Below are 16114 nucleotides of genomic sequence, written 5' to 3'. Positions count from 1 at the left end.
AATAAATAAATAGATAGGTGGATGGATGGATGAATGAATAAATGAATGGATGAATAAATAAATAAATAGATGAATGAATGCATGAATGAAAAAGAGATAGGCTTCAGTTTTGTGGAAAACTCATTCATGTCAGAATGCCTTAAATATAGGAAAAATAGAGTTTAGTTACATTTTATTTAGAAATATTGTTTGTTAAAACTACTGGTTCAGATTTCCATGTCAGTGGCATTAGGAGGAGAGTTGTGGGATTTCTTCTAATTTGACTTTGTTGTTTTCTTCATTGTTGAACCTGAGCACAATAATATCATCTTTTTTATCATAAAAGTATTTTATTATTTTCTAGTTACATGTAGAGAATTTTCAACATTTGTTTTTATAAGATTTCTAGTTTCAAAATTTTATCTGATATAGGTTATATATATATATACAATCACAACAATAATATCATCTGCCAAAGAGTTCTGTCAATGAGCAAATAATAGAACACTTGAGTCTTTCCACATAGCTGTTATTTTTTTTTTTCCTTTGGCAGATTTATAGGCATCAGGAAATATAGAAAGAGTCATTCTGTACTGATGAACCTAGATATGCAGCAAGTCATCAGAATCTAACAAGGCTGGTAGTATAGGACTAGAAAAGGCACAGCTTTTTGTATGCTATCAATTAATCTAACTATAATCTTAAAACTGGCAAAAACTTGAGATCATCTTAGTCTAGGAGTCAACCTTCTTTTAAGGGAGAAAAGCAACTTTTGGTAATAGTCTTAAAACGCAACTCTACAAATATGCACACACATATACATACATCTATATGCATATATAAATATTTGAATATTATACGTATGTGTGTATATCAGTTGATTTCAGAGTATTGCATCAACTTCATCTACACTTAAACATTTTGATTATTTTATTTAATTTATACAAGTTAATATGAGAAAAACCAAATTATAATTATTTATTGTCCTCTGAAGGCCTTTGTTACAATGTATAGGTATTGCCTACAAACTGGAGAGAGGCCCCCAAGGTTCTCCTCTTTAACCATTACTGAAATTATATTTTCACTGTCTGTCTTACATATGGTTACAACAATCCTGTAGAGTAAGGTAATGCAAAGAGAATTGTAATTTATGTTTAAATGGCAGGAAGAGCCTGAAAAGTATGAAAAAATAAACAGTGAAAAGAAGCAATAACATAACAGCTAGCAGGCAATAACCAGAGGGCTGGAAGAGAAATGGGGAAAGAAGATTGTTTTTGTTTTTGTTTTCTTTTTTCAGGGCAATGGGGGTTAAGTGACTTGCCCAGGGTCGCACAGCTAGTAAGTATCTCAGGCTGGGTTTGAACTCAGGTCCTCCTGAATCCAAGACTAGTGCCTTATCCACTGCGCCACCTAGCTGCCCCAAAAGAAGATTGTTGAACTGGAAAAGTGACTGAGGAAGAAATTCTGATGTAGGGCATCGCATCTGGAATTGTATGCTTTGAGTAGTTAGAGTGGGGGCATAGGGGCAGAAGCATGAAAACTATGTGGCTCTGACTAGAGATTCCTTATTCCTTTGCAAAATAAGGAGATGAATTGAAATATAGGTATAAAGTGTATTCTTTATTTTGGTAAAGTAGCTTTAGGTATCCACCTAAAAGGGCCCGTGTTGTTTCTTTGTTGCTGACCCCTGATATAGTCTAATCTCTTCATTTTGCATATAAAGAAACCATGTCTCAGAGAAATCAAATGACTTGTCCAGTTTCACATGGCTAGTAGCAAAACCAGAACTTTGTCCAAACTCCAAGCCTATAATATTTTGTTTTTCTTAAAGGGCTCTCCCATTATCACTTATCCAAAGGACAGAGTTTTTTTTAGAGTAATGATTTAGGACAGTCAAAATGACAAAATCTTGGGGCAGCTAGGTGGCACAGGGGCACCTAGGTGGAGCAGTGGGTAAAGCACCAGCACTGGATTCAGGAGGACCTCCGGCCTCAGACACTTGACACTTATTAGCTGTGTGACCCTCTAAAGTCACTTAACCCTCATTGCCCTGCAAAAAAAGAAAGAAAGAAAGACAAAATCTTGCTTACCAATTGTGATTACCTCAGAATTCTAGCCGAGTAAATCCAGATAAGTGACCAATTAGGTGGCCAAGTGAATATTGCTTGAGGTTGGAATGGACTCCTCTCCAAGGGCTCAGAAGTTGGGAGAATAGTGAATGTAAGAGCAAACCAACTATGACCCAATGTCTCTAGAGTAGCTTGAAGGCCAGAGAGCTCAGCATGGCCACACAGCTAGTAAATGTCAGAGGCAGGAACTGGATCCAGGACTTCTTGACTCTATATCTAGCACTCTACTCATTAAGCCATACTGCCTTTTCTCAAACTGCTATAGTTTGCTAATAATGAAGGCTAACATTTATGTGGCACATTGAGGTTTATACAGATAGCATTTTACCCAAATTATCCTATTTAATCTTCATAACAGTCTGTGAGATAAATGCTGTTATTGTCCTGATTTTATAGATAAGAGTGCTGGACTAGATGGCTTTTAAGTCTGTGACACTAGTTTTTTGGCCTATAGACAGGGAATTTCTTGGAATATCAGACCTGGAAGAGACTTTAGAGATCACTGAGGCTCAGAGAGGGAAAGTGATTTATCTGTTTACATAGCAAGTAAGATAGCAGAAATGCTACTCAAAAACCGGCCCTTTGCCTCTAAAGCCAGTGCTCTGGCATGCTGTCCTTTCTGTGCTGTTCTCCCAAACTGGAATGTTTCCCTGTCTTTACCTCCCCCTTCAACTTGTGCACGAGTCATCTTCTGTTCTCATGATGTCCAGAGTCCCCTGTGTTAGTGCTTTTTCCAGTTAATTTCAGTTTAGTCCAACTCAACATTTATTAAGCATCTACCTAAGGGCGGCTAGGTGGTGCAGTGGATAGAGCACCAGGCCTGGATTCAGAAGGATCTGAGTTCAAATCCAGCCTCAGACACTTAACACTTACTAGCTGTGTGACCCTGGGCAAGTCACTTAACCCCAATTGCCTCACCAAAAAAAAAAAAAAAAAAAGCATCTACCTGTGATGTGCAATGCACTGGGCTAGGCCCTGGGGATACAGAAACATAGACAAAATTATTCCTGTCTTCAAGGACTTTATATTCCCAGGCCTGTCTTCCCCAGGTAGTACATTATTTTCCAAGCCCATCCCATTGTCCTTTCTCCTGCCTGGGCAGTTATCAATTATATGACCATAGAAAGTAATTTGTTGAGCTAGTTCACCCTAAAATGCTAATAATTGTTATGGCCTTATGTACCATCCCTTCTAGGGTTATTTCCATTTTGATAGGATTCTCTTTTTCTTGGTCCAGAGGAATCTCTCTCTAGTGGTAGAATTTCTAACAGTGGCAGTCTGATGGGAAAAATATTTTGGGGTTGGAATTAGGGTTCCTGATATCCCTCAATTTACACAATATATACAAGCACCTGTTTCATTTGCTGCCTAGTTGTTCCTGGGATATGGGTTGTTCACACTGGCCCTAGAGATACTTCTATAAGCATTCTCTAAGGTCAGTTCCTATCATTATGCCCCTCATTTTAAGGAAAGGATGCATGATGGGTGATAAGAAAAAGGGATAAAATCTAAGAAACTGAAAGCATGGGGATGCAAGCAGATGTTTTTATATTTTTAAATTCTAGTCTAGAAGAAATTACAAAAATGAAAAAGGAAGCATACATAATAATAAGGTTACAGATAGTAATTTTTGAAAACCCTTTTTTCTTTAAGTATGGTAAATACAGTACATATCACATGTATATTTCATCTCATGATCTGATTTAAAGTGATTCATTGAAATATAGAGATATGTAAATAAATAGTCTGGTACTGATACGTTATTTTATAAGAACTTTCTGATTTTTAATGAGATTCATAGAATGTTAAAGCTAGAAGGAACCTTAGAGATCATCTACCAGGGGTTCTTTTTTTGCAGGGCAATGGGGGTTAAGTGACTTGCCCAGGGTCACACAGCTAGTAAGTGTCAAGTGTCTGAGGCCGGATTTGAACTCAGGTACTCCTGAATCCAGAGCCAGTGCTTTATCCACTGCGCCACCTAGCCGCCCCTACCAGGGGTTCTTAACTTGAGGTCTGTGCACTTCATTTTAAAGAATATTTGGATAACTGTATTTCAATATAATTGGTTTTCTTTTTAATCCTATGTATTTTATGTATTTAGAAACATTATTCTCAAAAGGGTTCCATACTGCCAAAAGGGTCCATCTCTTCCATCTCTCTCTCTCTCTCTCTCTCTCTCTCTCACACACACACACACACACACACACACACACACACACACACACACTTGATTAAAAATGCTTGATCTAGGGGCAGGTAGGTGGCACAGTGGATAAAGCACTGGCCCTGGAACCAGGAGGACCTGAGTTCAAATTCGGCCTCAGATACTTGATACTTACTAGCTGTGTGACCCTGGGCAAGTCACGTAACCCTTGTTGCCCCACAAAAAAAAAAAAAACAAACATAAAAACAAAAACAAAAGTTTAAAGAGACTTTTGGGGCAGCTAGGTGGTACAGCGGATAAAGCCCCGACCCTGGATTCAGGAGGACCTGAGTTCAAATTTGGCCTCAGACACTTGACACTTACTAGCTATGTGACCCTGGGCAAGTCACTTAACCCCAGTTACCCCACAAAAAGAATGCTTGGTCTATCATAGTTCCTTTATTTTGACAGGTGCAGAAACTGATTCATAACTACTTAAAGCATTTAAACTCATTTAAGAAACCATTGTTTTAAAATGCTGACCACTTAGAAACCACCCTAAGACTAATGAATATAGCTGTATTATATACCTGTGTAACTATTTATTGCTATTACATATCCTTGTTTCTTTGTTTCTCTCTCTCCTGTTTATTCCTCAACAATCCAGTGAGCCAAAATTCACAGAGATCCTTCCAAGTTGTTAAAAATGTAGAGGGTCAGAGATAATAAAAAATCAAATCAAATCAACTAGCCACGGTCTTTTGGGAAGGAGCAGGGCAGAAATAAAATTTTATATAGCACCTTCTATGTGGCAGGAACTATGTTAAGCGTTTTTTTTACAAATATTATCTTATTTGATGGGAGGAATATTTGGAGAATATTATCAGGAATCCAAGTTCATCAAGCAGCCTAAAACTAGAGGAGCAGTAAGGATCAGGGTGGGTGAAGCTGAGCTCCTATTGGAGCAATGTAAGGAATGACTCACTTGGACATTTCCTGACCCATGGCTACCTCATTCTTGTTGGCCTTTCACTTTCTAGCATTGCTGTAGATTATCTGCAATGGTCATAGGCGTTTAATCACTGTGCTTAGGTTGAGGAATATCTTTAAATTGATCATTATTTAGTTTAAAAAATATTTTGGTTTGACGAAGTTTATTTTAAAATTTTAATTGAAAAGTCCTATAATTAACAAAACAAAATATATCATCAATCCAGTTTAAAAACCACTGATAATGGAATTCAAGAAGAAAATGGGCCAGTGAAAACAAATCCTTCTTTGTGCCAAGTCACAAGGACTCTTCCTTGGATTCTTGAGTGATCTGGGCAAGAGGTTCCCAGCCATTTTGTGATAAGCAGCAGCTTTTCATTACCCTGAAGCTTTGCTATCACTTAAGGCAATGAGTAGGTAAGGTAGTAAGAAGTGGGTTTCTCATAATCAAGTTAGGCTATAACTCCTTATCTGGGAATCTTGGGAAAGCAAGGACAGAGTGTGTGCCCAAGAAGAGGCCACAAGATGGTGACTGGCTTGGAGATTCACTGGTAACCCCATTGACTGGGACCTTTGCTCTGTCCGGACCATCTTTAGATTTCTTACTTCAGTCTTCCAGATGCATAGCACTATCATAGGATATATAATTTTTTGGTAGCGATGATGAAATGAAGCGATGATTTGTCAATTTCTAATGGCAAATCTTCTAAGCTTTTGAAACTTAGTATTATTATTGCAACTTTAGCCTTGGTAATGTCATCATTTCAGAAGAGGGCTTTTAAACTCTTGCCTTTTTCCTATCTAGGAGTGGCTACTGTTCTTTATGAATGTCGTTTGGGCTGCCTGGAAAACAATGTCCCCCAGCTGACTGTGGAATACATCGAAGCACTGGAGCTGATGTTTAGTATGTTTAAGACCACCATGTATGCAGGAGCTATTCCCAAATGGCTTCGCCCATTTATCCCTAAACCCTGGAAAGAATTCTGCAGATCCTGGGATGGACTCTTCAAATTTAGTAAGAAAAGAATTGAAGGGTCATTTTTTATAAAATTAGAATTGGCCTGAGTCTACTGCCTGTCATATATCTAATTTTCATCTAAGACATAGAGTTATTTATGGCAGAGATTGACTTGATGTACAGTATATTTATAGTAAATGTTATTTGTATTAATAGACTTTTAGCTCATTTTTGAGAATTAGCATGAAACATATAAATAATGCGACTGAATAAAATTCTTATATATACCAGAACTAATACATCCAAATGAGTATTCACTTGTTCCAACAATACAAACAGTGGGTTAAAATATTTTTAAAATTTCTTTTCAAGAGTTGCCTTTAGAGCCTGTGGCCTAGTCTTTTAAATATCCTCAGTGGTAACAAATATTCATATTTTGGGGATGAAATGATTTTTCAGAAACAGCAGAAAGTCATTTGGAACAAAAGCTGTTGAATGGAGTATGTGATCCATCTTGGTAATAACATTTTGAGGGAATGACAAAGTGTGATATGCTCTCTCCTTGGTAGAGAGATGTGGGACTACAGCTACAGAATGTTGCAGAAGCTATTAGACACAGTTAATTGGTTGGTCATTTTTGTGCAATTTTTTTTCTCTATTAAAAAGGCCAAAACAAAGTATTCGGGAGGCCAGGGTATATGTTGGGAGATTACTCTGGGTCTAAAAAAGCAACAACAACAAAAGGAATCAATTTTTACCCTTTTTTGGGGGGGTGGGCAGGACAATGAGGGTTAAGTGACTTGCCCAGAGTCACCCAGCTAGTAAGTGCCAAGTGTCTGAGGCCAGATTTGAACTCAGGTCCTCCTAAATCCAGGGCCAGTGCTTTATCCACTGAGCCACCTAGCTGTCCAGGAATCAATGTTTAAAAATGAAAAAATTATATAGAAATGGACATGGAAGTAGAAGATCACAGGATTGAATCCCACATTTTGCCCCACAAAAGTCTAACCCGTAATACAAGTAGAACCCTGTACATTTTCAGTGCAAAATAGTAAATCCAATATAATGGCAGTGTTTGTGATAAATATAAAAGCAATACAATTTAATGAGAATTTTTTAAAAATCAAGTGCCACTACAAGTTATACTCATTTTCTTGTATGACTTATAAACTTATCTCAAGATGCAATTTGAAAGGATGTTCCAAATAATGCTAAAGAAATGGCAGCCATTTATTTGAATAGTAGCCTTTCAGGGGGACTCCTTTATTGATGTATAAATTGTGTTATATTTACTTTACATTTTCTCATTATCCTGTAGTCTTGACCGTAAACTGACAGGTTTTTCCACCCTAGTTTGATCTTCTATTAGGATGCACAGAGAGAAAGAAATTGAGTCATCAGTGTATGATTCACCCTGTAAATTTTTTCTTCACTTGCATTTTCAGTCCAAATGAAGTTACAAGTTTTCTTTAAATTATTTTAAAGTGGAAGAGATGTTTCAAATATTTTATTTCACTTTCTGTCCTATTGAATTAATTTTGAACATATTCAGTATCTCCTGTGGCCTTGTTTACAGATATGATTTGAAGTGGAGGCCGAAAAGAGGGTACCAGCACTAGAATTTTTGTATCAGTTAATCAAGAAGTATTTATTAAGTGCTTGCTATGTACCAAGCACTATGCTGGCTGCTGGGGATAAAAAGACAAAAGTGGACCAATCTGGGCCTGAAGGGGCTTTCATTTTACTAGGGTTTGGAAGGGGGGAGGAAAACAATGTGTGTATGTATATATTTACATGAAAAATAAATACAATATGATTTGCAGTAGAGGAGAAGGGACACCAGCATCTGGATAGATCAAGAGAGGTCTCAAGTAGGAGGTGATTTTTGAGCTGAGTCTCAAAGGAAACTAAGAATTCTAAGAGGCAGAGGAGAACTGAGACTATATTCCAGGCTTGAGGAATCTTTACTGAAAGGGAAGTGGATCTATCACTATGTGGTACAGATTGACTTAGCCATGGAGTCTGTGAAGGAGAGTAATGTGTAATAAGGTTGGATAGGTAGATTGGGGACAAGTTGGGAAGGGCTTTAAGAGCCAAAGGAGTACATGGTAGCTCTTAGAAGTAATAGGGGGCAGTTAAGTGGCACAGTGGATAAAGCACCAGCCCTGGATTCAGGAGGACCTGAGTTCAAATTTGACCGCAGACACTTGACACTTACTAGCTGTGTGACCCTGGGCAAGTCACTTAACCGTCATTGCCCAGCAAAAAAAAAATATTAATAAAATAAAATAAATTAAAAATCAATAAAAATTAAACTAAATTAAAAAAAAAAAGAAGTAATAGGGATGGGGCAGCTAGGTGGTGCAGTGGATAGAGCACTGGCCCTGGAGTCAGGAGTACCTGAGTTCAAATCCGGCCTCAGACACTTGACACTTACTAGCTGTGTGACCCTGGGCAAGTCACTTAACCCCAATTGCCTCACTAAAAAAAAGAAAAAAAAAAAGACTTTAGAAGAGAACATAGTGGAATCCATTAGTGACTTTCTCAAAGTCTGAAAAACCCCGTGTTCTAGAATGATTGTCCCTGATTCAGCCAAGTGCAATAACCATAACTGTCTAAGTGGATATTTTTTAAAAGATAATGCTAGTTTTGTACACCAGAAGAGCCCATTGCACTTCTGTCACTTTATAAAGGCATACAGCTTCATCTTATTTCATCACCATAGGGAGCTCCCATTGTAGAACTCTCTCTGCCAATGCAATATAACACCTGTTATGTAACTTGTAGTTCAGAGGATTGCCCCAAGCAACAAGAGGTTAAAAGACTCTCAAGGAAACACCAGCTAGTCTGGGTCAGAGCAGGACTTGAACCCAGGTCTTCCTAACTCCATGGCTAGTGCACTATCCACTCTAGTGAAGGTTCTTAATTTTTTTGTCGTGGACCCCTTTGGTAATATGGTGAAGCCTGTGGATCGCTTCTCAGAATAGTGTTTTTTTTTAAGTACATAAAATAAAATACATAGGGTTGCAAAGGAATCCAGTTATATTGAAATATAGCTATTAATATTACTTTAAAAGTTCACAGATCCCAGTTTAAGAACCACTGCACTACACCACATTGCCTTTCCACTTGTACACCATACAAACGACATGTTCCTGACAAGCAAAAGTAGGTTTTTCATGTTTTCCATATAAGATGAAGCTATTGCCTTTTAGTTGTAGTTGTGAAACTGCTTTATTCTGAATGTAGCTTGTGCCTGTTTAGATAAATAATTAAAATATAAGTGGAATGCACATGCTCACATGTTCGTGTTTTATATGTAAAAGTGATCATTTGAATGTAGGTCCTGTTCTAGGGTCCAAAATTGTGTGATTCTCAGACTAATAACCTCCGAATGGAGTTGTTTCTGGGATTGTCAGGACTAAGGTCAGATGACATCTAAACTAGTGTATTCAACTAATCATTTTTTTAAAAAGAAATTTATCTTTAAACAGGCCAAATTCATGTTGACAATAAGTTGAAGGACATTCAGTCCCAACTGGACAGAGGGGAAAGTGTAAAAGGAGGACTGCTCACACACCTCTTAATTAGCAAAGAGCTAACATTAGAAGAGATCTATGCCAACATGACCGAAATGCTCCTGGCTGGGGTGGACACAGTAAGTTGTTTGTATTTTGTTTTCTAAAGAGACAAAGACATTTTAACCTGATCAGCCTTTGCAGTCCTATGGAACCCCAATTTTGAATGGTAAGTTAAGTTTGCTATTGAACTTTAAGGACATTGCATAGTTTAATGGCAACTGACTTTCTGTTTTCATTTAACCAGCTTTTTGACCTGGTAAGGATTTCCAAAAGAAAACCACACTTTTCTTACAAATTATAGTGTAGGTACACAAGACTGTTAAAGATTTTGGATAGCATTTTGTTTGTAAGGGCCCCTTTGACTGGTTTCTAAGCCTTTTGCTTGTGTAGTATAATACCAGGAGTGTAGAGCAGATGAAGGTACTGAGAACTTCAAAAGGTATAATTTTAACATAAAAACCTCCATTGTATAATCACATTTTCTCATCCCCTGTGGAGAAGACTAAGGAATGAGCTCTGGTAGTGATGAGTAGCTTGAAGGTATTTCAACATTAGGAAAATGAGGTGTGTCATTTGCAAAATTTCTAGATATTTTGCAGGTAATTTTCCATACCTTTGTGGAACTGGTATTTTTGAAATAATACTAATTAAGAAAACATCATACAGAATAGGGTAATTTAGAAGCAATTTGACAGTCTAGGTCTTGGGCAGGAAATAGGAAAAGAATAGTTTGGTTAATTGGTTTTCATTATCTAGTAGGAAAGATATGTTTTGTTTATATAATGAAATAATCCCTTTTGTTAATTGTTGTATCTTGGTTTTACATATATATGTATATATTTATATAGATATGTATGCATCTATTATCTGTATGAAATTTTAAGTGTCTATTTTTGTTTCTTAAAATCTAAAAGGTAAGAGCAAAGTCTGCCAAACTTGGGGTAAACGGTAGAGAGAGCAGGAAACTCTTGGACCGGGAATGAGTTGGGAAGAATTTCTGGCAGGAAACTATAAAAGTTCTTAGATGTAGTAGGATATTGCTCAAGGCTCCTAAATAGAGAGAAACGAGTTTTCTGAAAAATGGAAAACAATGCTTCTGGTGTTATAAAACAAAGATCATCTTACTAGAGTCTGTTGTACTATACTGAAAGTAAACCAGCAGAAGTAAAAGAAGTCCTGACAGACAAAATTAAATTAAGCAAGAATTTATTAAGCACCTGCTGTGTATAAATTAACTATGTTAGGCTACTGGAAACAAAGACAAAACTGGAAAAACCATCTTTGTCCTGAAAGAGCTAAAAGGGTCCAAGTAGAAGAGGATTTCATTGTAATTACATATTTGTTTTTTAACTCTATATGCTGTTGTTTATTTATGGATTTGTTTTGGGTAATATTTGGCCTACGGAACATCTTAAATAGTTATTTTTCTAACCTTGTAAAGGATCCTTTATCATGATTGCCAGTGTCTAAGAACTGCCAACTGACTCGGATGTACTTTCCTCCTGCCACCTAGTGGCAACAAATATTACAGGGAGAAGAATGGCGAAGAGTACCCAGTTACCAAGTTACCAAACTGGATTCCCAGTTTAGGTTTATCAGTTGACAAACTGTGACAGCCCTCTTATTCACTTTCATATTGCCATTTTTATGTAGAAATTTCTTGTGTTCTTTTTTTTTTTTTTTTTTTTAGTGAGGCAATTGGGGTTAAGTGACTTGCCCAGGGTCACACAGCTAGTAAATGTTAAGTGTCTGAGGTCAGATTTGAACTCAGGGCCAGTGCTTGTGTTCTTTTCATGGACATTTACTTAGTTTTTAAAATTCCCTGTGTTTCAGAGATCGGGTTTAATTAATTAATTGATTGATTGATTTTTAAAAATCAAAATGCACCCTCCCTCTGCTGATGCAGGTCACAGCCTCTCTGACTTTCTTTGAGACTCACCTGGCTGAAAAATTCCTTTCCCTGGAGCCAATATGATAATGAAGATCTCAGAATTGAGCTATGCTGGGATTGAGCCCTTATGTATAAAAGTCCTCTAAACCCCCTGAAATACCTAAAACAAAACCATGTTTTGGGGAAACAATATGATATGGGCTATAAAAATCAAATTTTAGATGCTGGAAAAAGTATTTTTATTGTGGAATAACATCACTCATAAGAAAATGACACAGAATCATAGAAGCAATAAAAATCAACATTAGTATAAACTTTGAGGTCTAAAAGGGATCAAACAAATTAAATTAAATATTGGACTGTATTTGAGAATCGTGACACTATTCTTTTTTTTTTAATCCAGTCTTTTTTGTTTGTTTTTTGTTTTTTGGCGGGGCAATGGGGGTTAAGTGACTTGCCCAGGGTCACACAGCTAGTAAGTGTCAAGTGTCTGAGGCCGATTTGAACTTCAGGTACTCCTGAATCCAGGGCCAGCGCTTTAACCACTGCGCCATCTAGCTGCCCCCTATTCTTCCTCCCAAAGAATGACGGTGTGGCTATGAAGAAAGAAAATGGTATTCTTATATATAGTAGGCAGTCAATAAATATTTGTTGATTTTATTTGATAAATATATTGGAACAAATGGTTGAGCAAACAGAACCTTGAAACCCATCTCCAAAGGACCAATATGGTTTTAATCCAGACTTGGAGGTCCAAGTCTACATTAGGGTAGGTTAATGATCATTTTGGATAGGAATGTCTCCTTTGGACTGGCATTTCTGTGTCTAGGGGGTCTATAAGAAGCCAGACTGGTTCTTGAGATGATTCAGATTCAGGGAAGGTTTAGAATCTTTCAAAAAGTAAGTAGCTTGGGGGCAGCTAGGTGGTGCAGTGCATAAAGCACCGGCCCTGGAGTCAGGAGGACCTGAATTCAAATCCGGCCTCAGACACTTGACACTTACTAGCTGTGTGACCCTGGGCAAGTCACTTAACCCCAATTGCCTCACCAAAAAAAAAAAAATAAGTAGCTAAACTAACATAATGTCATATCTGGCAAGAATTTTCATAAATGGTAGAACACTATTGTTCACTCTGTCTTCCTAAAAATACAAGTTAGCACATGGAGTGGTTGACCAGTGCCAAGTGTGGCCTTCTGGAGCAGTTCCATCCAGAATCAAGGGACCAGTCTAAGTCCAAACCAGTTAAATATTCTATATTTACTGAGATGAAGTATTCAGAAATAAACTCATCTACTGCTGTTTATTAAAAAATAGCATTTGTAATATGTAGTTGATTTTGTCTTTAATAATATTTAGGTTGTGTTTTTTTCTGTGATTTAGAAAGAGGGAGATTTGTTTTGGCAAAGTAGAGAGTATTATGTGGAAATAAAATATATAATCTAATATAGTGATATAGTCTAATCCATTTGACAGATGCTTAGCATAGCTCAAATGTGTGGAAAATGGAATGCCTTGTCTAGAAATTTCCTGGTTTTTGAAGCACTTACTTTTTAGTTGTTTCTGTAACCCTCTTTAATTTTGCATACATGTATGTTTTCTGTTTATTTTTTATTAGACTTCTTTCACTTTGTCATGGGCTGCATACCTATTGGCAAAGCATCCTGAAGTTCAGCAATCAGTGTATCATGAGATCATTAAGAACTTGGGGAAGAAACATGTTCCAACTGCAGAGGATATCCCCAAAGTACCACTGATCAGAGCTCTGCTCAAGGAAACCCTAAGGTAGAAAGCTTTCAAGTCATGTCAAGGGGCAGCTAGGTGGCGCAGTGGATAAAGTATTGGCCCTGGATTCAGGAGGACCTGAGTTCAAATTCAGCCTCAGACACTTGACACTTACTAGCTGTGTGACCCTGGGCAAGTCACTTAACCCTCGTTGCCCCACCCAAAAAAAAAAAGTCATGTCAAGAAATATACCTTTAAAGCCTCAATTCCTTCTCCAAGGTGATTATAATGAATAACTTAGAAAGCCAGTTCAGTTAAATCTTGGACTTACCTTTAAGTGCTTAAACCATTTTTCTATGTACAACAAAGTCATCATTCATTATTCAAGTTTCTGGATTATGCAGTAGGGGAAAAAATTCATGGCAAAAAGTGCATTGCTTACTAGACGTCAGAGGCAATTTTTTTTCATGCCTGACTTATTACCTTAATTTGCATAGCATCTGAAGTACCTATTATAAAATATACAACTTAATTCTACAAAGGACATGACTTTTCAGTCTACTAGCATTCATTAACCAAATTATTTTATTCTGGGTATTTTGGGGACTATTTATTTGAGAGAATTGTAGTTCTAAAGTATGCAGTTATTTGAGCTACAAATTGTTTATCTTTGCAATCGTTAAAACTATTCCATATTTTATGTCTCTTTAGGTTATTTCCAGTTTTACCAGGAAACGGTAGAGTAACCCAAGAAGATTTAATTATTGGAGGGTATCTAATTCCAAAAGGAGTGAGTTTGGCATGCAGTTAGGGGAGGTGGTTGGGATTGTAATCTTTTCTGTTATTTACTTAGGTAAAACTTCATAACATCCCCTTTTTTTGCAGATACTTTGTTGCAAATAGGGAGCTGAATGAACTATGAGGTGAAATATATAATAATGTTTTGTCAAAAAGGAACCCTGTCGGGGCAGCTAGGTGGCACAGTGGATAGAGCACCAGCCCTGAATTCAGGAGTACCTGAGTTCAAATACAGCCTCAGACACTTGACACTTACTAGCTATGTGACCCTGGGCAAGTCACTTAACCCCCATTGCCCTGCAAAAAAACACAAAACAAATAAACAAACAAAAAAGGAACCCTGTCATTGCAGAAAACAAGAGTATAATTTTCTCCAGTAGTCTACTGTAGGAAGTTCCAATATCCCTCAGAACATTTCCTTTAAAGGAAAAAAAAAAGAAAGCAAAATCCCCAAATAGTTAAAGAGCTAAGAACAGTGCTTCACATATTCCCCACTTCTTTTTTACCTTCCCCTTCAACCTAGTCTTGCATTTTTTGGTTCAGTTTTAAATCTTTTTTAAAACAACGGTGAGTGTTTATTGAGTATCTACTGTGTACAAGATACTGGGAAGGCGGGGGAATTTGGTATACACAAAAAGAAAAGGAATGGTTCCATTCCTTATTAAAGAATTCAGGAGTTTTGAAAGATGACATAAACATATGAAAAGTTTTTATAAAACATGAGAGCTAGAACCTAGAAAGTATCTAGTCCAGAAGGGCATTGAGTCCCAGAGAAGTGAAATGAATTTCTTAAGGTCACTTACGGAGTCAATACCAGAGCTAGGATTTGAACCTATGTCCTAGAACTCCAAATCCGACACTATTTCTATGCTGCATTGCTTAAAAGAATGGTCACTTCAGGTTCCTAACTTACATATAGATGAATAAATGCTTATTGAAGTGAAATGATGTGAAGTGAATTATAGTCTCTACTTGAACACCTTTAGTGTCAAGTACTCACTACTTTATGAAGAACTGTCTATTTAGATGGGTATATGATAAATAGAACATTTATTAAGCACTTCCTATGTGTTAAGCACTGTGCTAAGGACTGAGGACCCAAAGAAATACAAGGAACAAAGCAGTCCCAGTCTACAAGTTTATAGGGCAATAATGAAGGGGAAGTAGAAAGGGGCTAGGTATGAGAATAGGCGGCAGTGTAGTGTAGAGATAGTTGGGGGATGGGGAATGGGAGGCTTGGTTCTAGGCACAATGAGGCAAAAGCTCATCTATCACATTTTGTCAACCCAAGGGGTTCCAGCAGGAGGGAGATAAGGACGATGGCTACAATGCAGGTTGCATGGTATAGAGGTGGCTGGAAAGAACAAATGTAATTATTACAAAGTTCTTCCTTATTTTAATCCAAAACCTGTTTTCCCTTGATTTCCACTCATTGTTACTAGTTCTGTCCACTGGAAGCCCACACAGGATAAGTCTGAATTTTTTTTCTCCGTGTATCAGCCCTTCAGCTAGTCCTTCAAACATTCCACATTTAACATGGCTAGGTATGAACAAAATACTTCAGAGGGTTTGGGCAGTTCACAGTACAGAGGAGCCATCATATCCCTTGTTTTGAACATTATACTTCTTTTATTTATTCATTTATTCATCCATCCATTTATTTAATTGTTTATTTATTTGTTTGTTTCTTTAATTTTTTCATGCTATACTTCTTTTAAAAAAGCCCAGGGGCAGCTAGGTGGTACAGTGGATAGAGCACTGGCCCTGGATTCAGGAGTACCTGAGTTCAAATCCGGCCTCAGACACTTAACACTTACTAGCTGTGTGACCCTGGGCAAGTCACTTAACCCCAATTGCCTTACTAAAAAAAAAAAAAAGCCCAAGACAACATTAGGCTTTTTGGCACCCATGTAATACTATCAG

At 37.2% G+C, this 16114-nt stretch overlaps 1 protein-coding gene across 1 annotated transcript in view; it reads left to right on the top strand.

Annotated features, from left to right (window-relative positions):
• The window catches only part of LOC122751104 (cytochrome P450 27C1), a 44871-nt gene that overhangs the window by 17253 nt on the left and 11504 nt on the right, over positions 1–16114 (top strand). Inside the window, exons 4-7 of the mRNA XM_043998045.1 lie at positions 6047–6256; positions 9694–9857; positions 13287–13453; positions 14105–14183. Coding sequence (XP_043853980.1) covers positions 6047–6256; positions 9694–9857; positions 13287–13453; positions 14105–14183 — 620 coding nt within the window. The remainder of the gene's footprint in view (positions 1–6046; positions 6257–9693; positions 9858–13286; positions 13454–14104; positions 14184–16114) is intronic.

Source organism: Dromiciops gliroides, chromosome 3 (assembly GCF_019393635.1).
Source record: "Dromiciops gliroides isolate mDroGli1 chromosome 3, mDroGli1.pri, whole genome shotgun sequence".
Taxonomy (NCBI): Eukaryota; Metazoa; Chordata; class Mammalia; order Microbiotheria; family Microbiotheriidae; genus Dromiciops; species Dromiciops gliroides.
This window is presented reverse-complemented; position numbering and strand designations above follow the sequence as displayed.